Source organism: Myotis davidii, unplaced genomic scaffold (genome assembly GCF_000327345.1).
Source record: "Myotis davidii unplaced genomic scaffold, ASM32734v1 scaffold368, whole genome shotgun sequence".
NCBI classification, from domain to species: domain Eukaryota; kingdom Metazoa; phylum Chordata; class Mammalia; order Chiroptera; family Vespertilionidae; genus Myotis; species Myotis davidii.
The window spans coordinates 726,208-729,990 of record NW_006298786.1 but is presented as its reverse complement, the minus strand read 5'-3'; the positions used below and the strand labels follow the sequence as shown (position 1 = coordinate 729,990).

Below are 3,783 nucleotides of genomic sequence, written 5' to 3'. Positions count from 1 at the left end.
GAGGGAAGCTGTGCAGGGGAGAGGCCTTGCTGACCACGGAGGGCGCCAGGTCCCTTGGGTTTCTTTTCAAATCATGAAGACACCGAGGTTTTCAGAATGGCACTTGGAGGAGCTCTCAAAGGACAGGTGTATGAGAGAAATATTCCAAAGCCAAACAAAATTACAGGAAAACGTTGACATGAGTGTCCTCAACGCAGATGTTCGGAGGGACCCGGCTGAGGGCCGGACTAGGGAGTAGCACACCAGTCCCACTAAAGGACCCCTGTTGTAGCCGCATGTGACCTGTTGGGAAATGAATTCCAGTGTGTCAGATCTTCTGAGTTTTAAGGGATTTTTATGCTACGTTTCCCAGTTTTTAATGTTGGCAACTCATTTACATTTTCAAAAGCTCAGTGTAGGCCAAATAAAACAGATCTGAGAGGCAACATTCAGTCGTGTGCCTTCAGTTTAAACTCTGTAGGAAAATGAGAAAGTCAACGAAGTTTCAACTAATATTTATGGAGCAATGGCTGTACACCCTGTTCCGTCTTAGCTCATGGAAATGCAAGTGTAAAGAAACATGCACAGACCCTCCCCTCGTGGTGTTTACATCGATGTTCATCCTCACATGTACACGTTAACCGACAGTTGTAATTTCTTCAGACGGGAAAAACAAGATGCGTGGTGGAGGCCATTTGTAGTGAAACCTAGCATCAGTGTATCACTTGAGCAACGCAGGGTCCCCCTAAACAAGTGACAGCTGAGGCCGAGGCGGCCTTCCTGGGACAGCGCTGAGAAGCAGGCAGGAAAGCGCTGGGCTGTTCTCCCCACGTTTCACCGGGGCGGTGCTGCACGCTGCCTAGATCGGACCAGAGCAATAACGGAGGACATGTCTGCCCCATGGGAGGCGACTTTCTAGCGGGGGGGGGGAGGCCGTGAGGACTATGGGACAGGGCCAGGTGATGCACGTGCTGGGGGACCTCAGAGCTGGCAATCTGGTGAGGGGCTCAGGTCTCCTGGAGAAGCCCGTTGACTGGCATCGGATGGGACAAGGCCAGGGCTTCTGCCCAGGGGCACGTCCCTCGTGGCACATGTGGGGGGAGTGGCGACCAGCCATCTCTCTGTTCCAGGACTACTTGGATCTGGCCGCGCCCACCCCGTCCGACTCCCTGCTTTACGATGACGGCCTCTCGGAAGAGGAGATGCCCCTGGCGGACTGTAATAATGCTCCCCTCCCTCGAACCCTCCCCTCCACGTGGATTGAAAACAAACTCTATGGTAGAATTTCACATGCATTTACTAGATTCTAGGACTCTGTTCCTCTCTGCACTATCCTTACTCTCTGGAATGCTTTTTAAACCCCTTGCCCGGCAGAAACGTGTATACTCGTTTTCACAAAATGTTCTTTTTCAGTCGTCGACGAGTATACTAAGAAAATATGGTAAAAAAATATGGTTTATAGGAAGACGAGTTACAAACTGTTTTCATAACCCGCATCAAAAATACTATATAGAACCAAAATAAAAAAATTAGTCTGAAAAAGAAACGTTTTTAACAAAAAAATTGTCGGGGAAGGGGTTAAAGAGTCTCTCTGGTCTGAATGAAGCCAAAGTCCACTCTGAACCTTTTTATTTGTAATGTCTGAGTTTGCATCCGTTGACATTCAGGCATTTTTGCAACTATGTTTTTTTAAAGGATGTGAAAATAAGAGTAATTACTACACTGCCCAGCAATTTAAGATGATAAAGAGCGCAGGGCAGAACACTCAGGGGACGTTGAGACTATGATGAATAAGTCATTTCTGGGGTGGGCATCAAGTCACAGTACTTGTAATTTAACTACTGGAACACACTTACTCAAACTGGGGAGGCGTTTGATTGAGAAAGGAGGAGCCAGCAGCAGGCACCTGCACGGAGCGCAGCCAGTGGCCCCAGACCCTGTCTGGGTGGGCGGGGTGCCCAGCCACAGGCCAGCACCGGGGAGGGCACACGCAGGCAGCTGTTTTCACATCCTTTACGTTACCCACTGTCATGACGGCTGTCACTTAGGAAGTCAGCGCTGACAGCTAGAGCAGATGCTTCTGGAAGAACGTAGTCTGTGGTGCTGTGGTCTCGCAATGGACAGTAAATACGGTTCTTGCCAAAACTCCTTCTTTTGTCTTCAATTAAATACTTGAAATTTTCCCTGTTTTCTAACCTCATCATTGATTGTTTTTGAAGTCTTGGCATTTCAAGCATTTCTCAGCTGAGTGTGTTCCCTCTGCACGCCTCCTGAGTCACTCGATTCCTCGCTGGCTTGGGGTCTGGTGCTCCGTGCCTCTGTCCTGGCGCCGCTGTGGGCTCCCCTGTGTGCACTCTTGATCTGGAAGACCCTCTCCTCCAGCCTAGACTTGGGGGGAAGACAGGCTTTCCGTCCAAGAACTTTCTATGGAAGCTGCCCGCTGCCGTAAGCCACTGAGCACAGCGATGAGCTGATGCTTCCCGCTGCCTTAGAAAACGAGCTAAAGAGGTCGGCAAATATATGTCAGATCTGAGAGTTTGAAATTTATAAAAGTCAAAACTGGCCGCGTCTGGCCAGTTACCAAGAGAGCTCGTGATAGTTCCCCTGAGCACACGCTTTGCAAACCTGGAGCAGGAGACCATGCGTGTAATTGGCACAGAAACCAGAGTGTGGTTGGAACCGCACAGGGAGTTTTGCCAAGACCTTGCTGTCTGCACATGAAGCGTGGGTTCTTCAGTGCAGAGCAAATGATCTGTTTTCATTTTTAGGCATGTCAGACCCGAACTGGCCTGAGGAGAGTCCTGTACCACTCACGAGAGCCGATGGCACTAGCACTGGGTGTCCACGCTATGCCAATGATAGTGTATATGCTAACTGGATGGTTTCACCCTCAGCGGCACAATTAACGGACTCGTTTGATAGTTAACATTTCTTTGTGAAAGGTAATGGACTCACAAGGAGAGGACACTTGCCGAGATGGTCCACCGGCCCCTCACTGTGCCCTTCCCACTGGCTGGCGGCTTTTCCCTCCCAGCAGACGTCGTGCACTGGATGGGAGTCCCTGTCCCGTGTGTAGGTCCCTCCTCCTCTGCAGCCCTCGGCAGCGCTGGTGCTGGTCTGTGTTCATCAGGGATCACCGTGCTCTGTGCTCACACGTTCGGGTCCCTCACTCACTACCTGATCTGTTTGATTCTCCTGGTTGCCACCCAACAAGGCAACGAGATGTAAACATGAAGCACACGCTCCCCTCCCCCATTGCCCCCCACAAAGGCAGCAAGGACAAAACTGGCCCAAAGGACCTGACAGTGTTGAGAATGGGAGCCTGGCAAGGCCGAGTGTTGGTGTCAAAACCTGCCAGGGCTGGTATGGGAGAAGGGGTCTTGGCACAGATCCTGAGTTTTTTTTTTTTTTTTATTAAAGGAAAACGTTTTCTTAGGAAGACATTTGATTTTTTTTTATCATGATTAAAATGATTCTTAGATTAGCACAATGGAGGGATTTGATGCCATATTTGCTGTGTAGACAGGCAGTGTCGGGAGAGAGCTCAGAGACACATTCGCCCTGTCACTGGTCACTTCCTGGTCTAGAACAGTATGAAGGGAGGGGGCGGGGTGCTTGTGGAGTGGCCTCCAGTCCAGGCAGAGAGGTGGCAGCTGGGAGCCCACCCCAGCCTTCCGTCCACTTCATGCCCAGCACCAGAGAGCAGTGGCTCATCTCGCACCTCAGGAGTGGGTGGAGCTGGTGCTCAGCGTACAAGGGCCTGTTCAGCTAGTTATGTCAGAAGTAACATGGACAATGACCAAG

General features: G+C 50.6%; 1 protein-coding gene across 1 annotated transcript in view; it reads left to right on the top strand.

Moving 5' to 3' along the window:
• The window catches only part of RET (ret proto-oncogene), a gene marked incomplete at its 5' end in the record, with an annotated part of 20,827 nt that extends 17,586 nt beyond the window's left edge, over positions 1–3,241 (top strand). The window contains 2 exons of the mRNA XM_006774504.2: positions 965–1,257; positions 2,748–3,241. Of these exons, the coding sequence (XP_006774567.1) occupies positions 965–1,257; positions 2,748–2,905 (451 nt within the window). The remainder of the gene's footprint in view (positions 1–964; positions 1,258–2,747) is intronic.
• Positions 3,242–3,783: the final 542 nt, after the last annotated feature.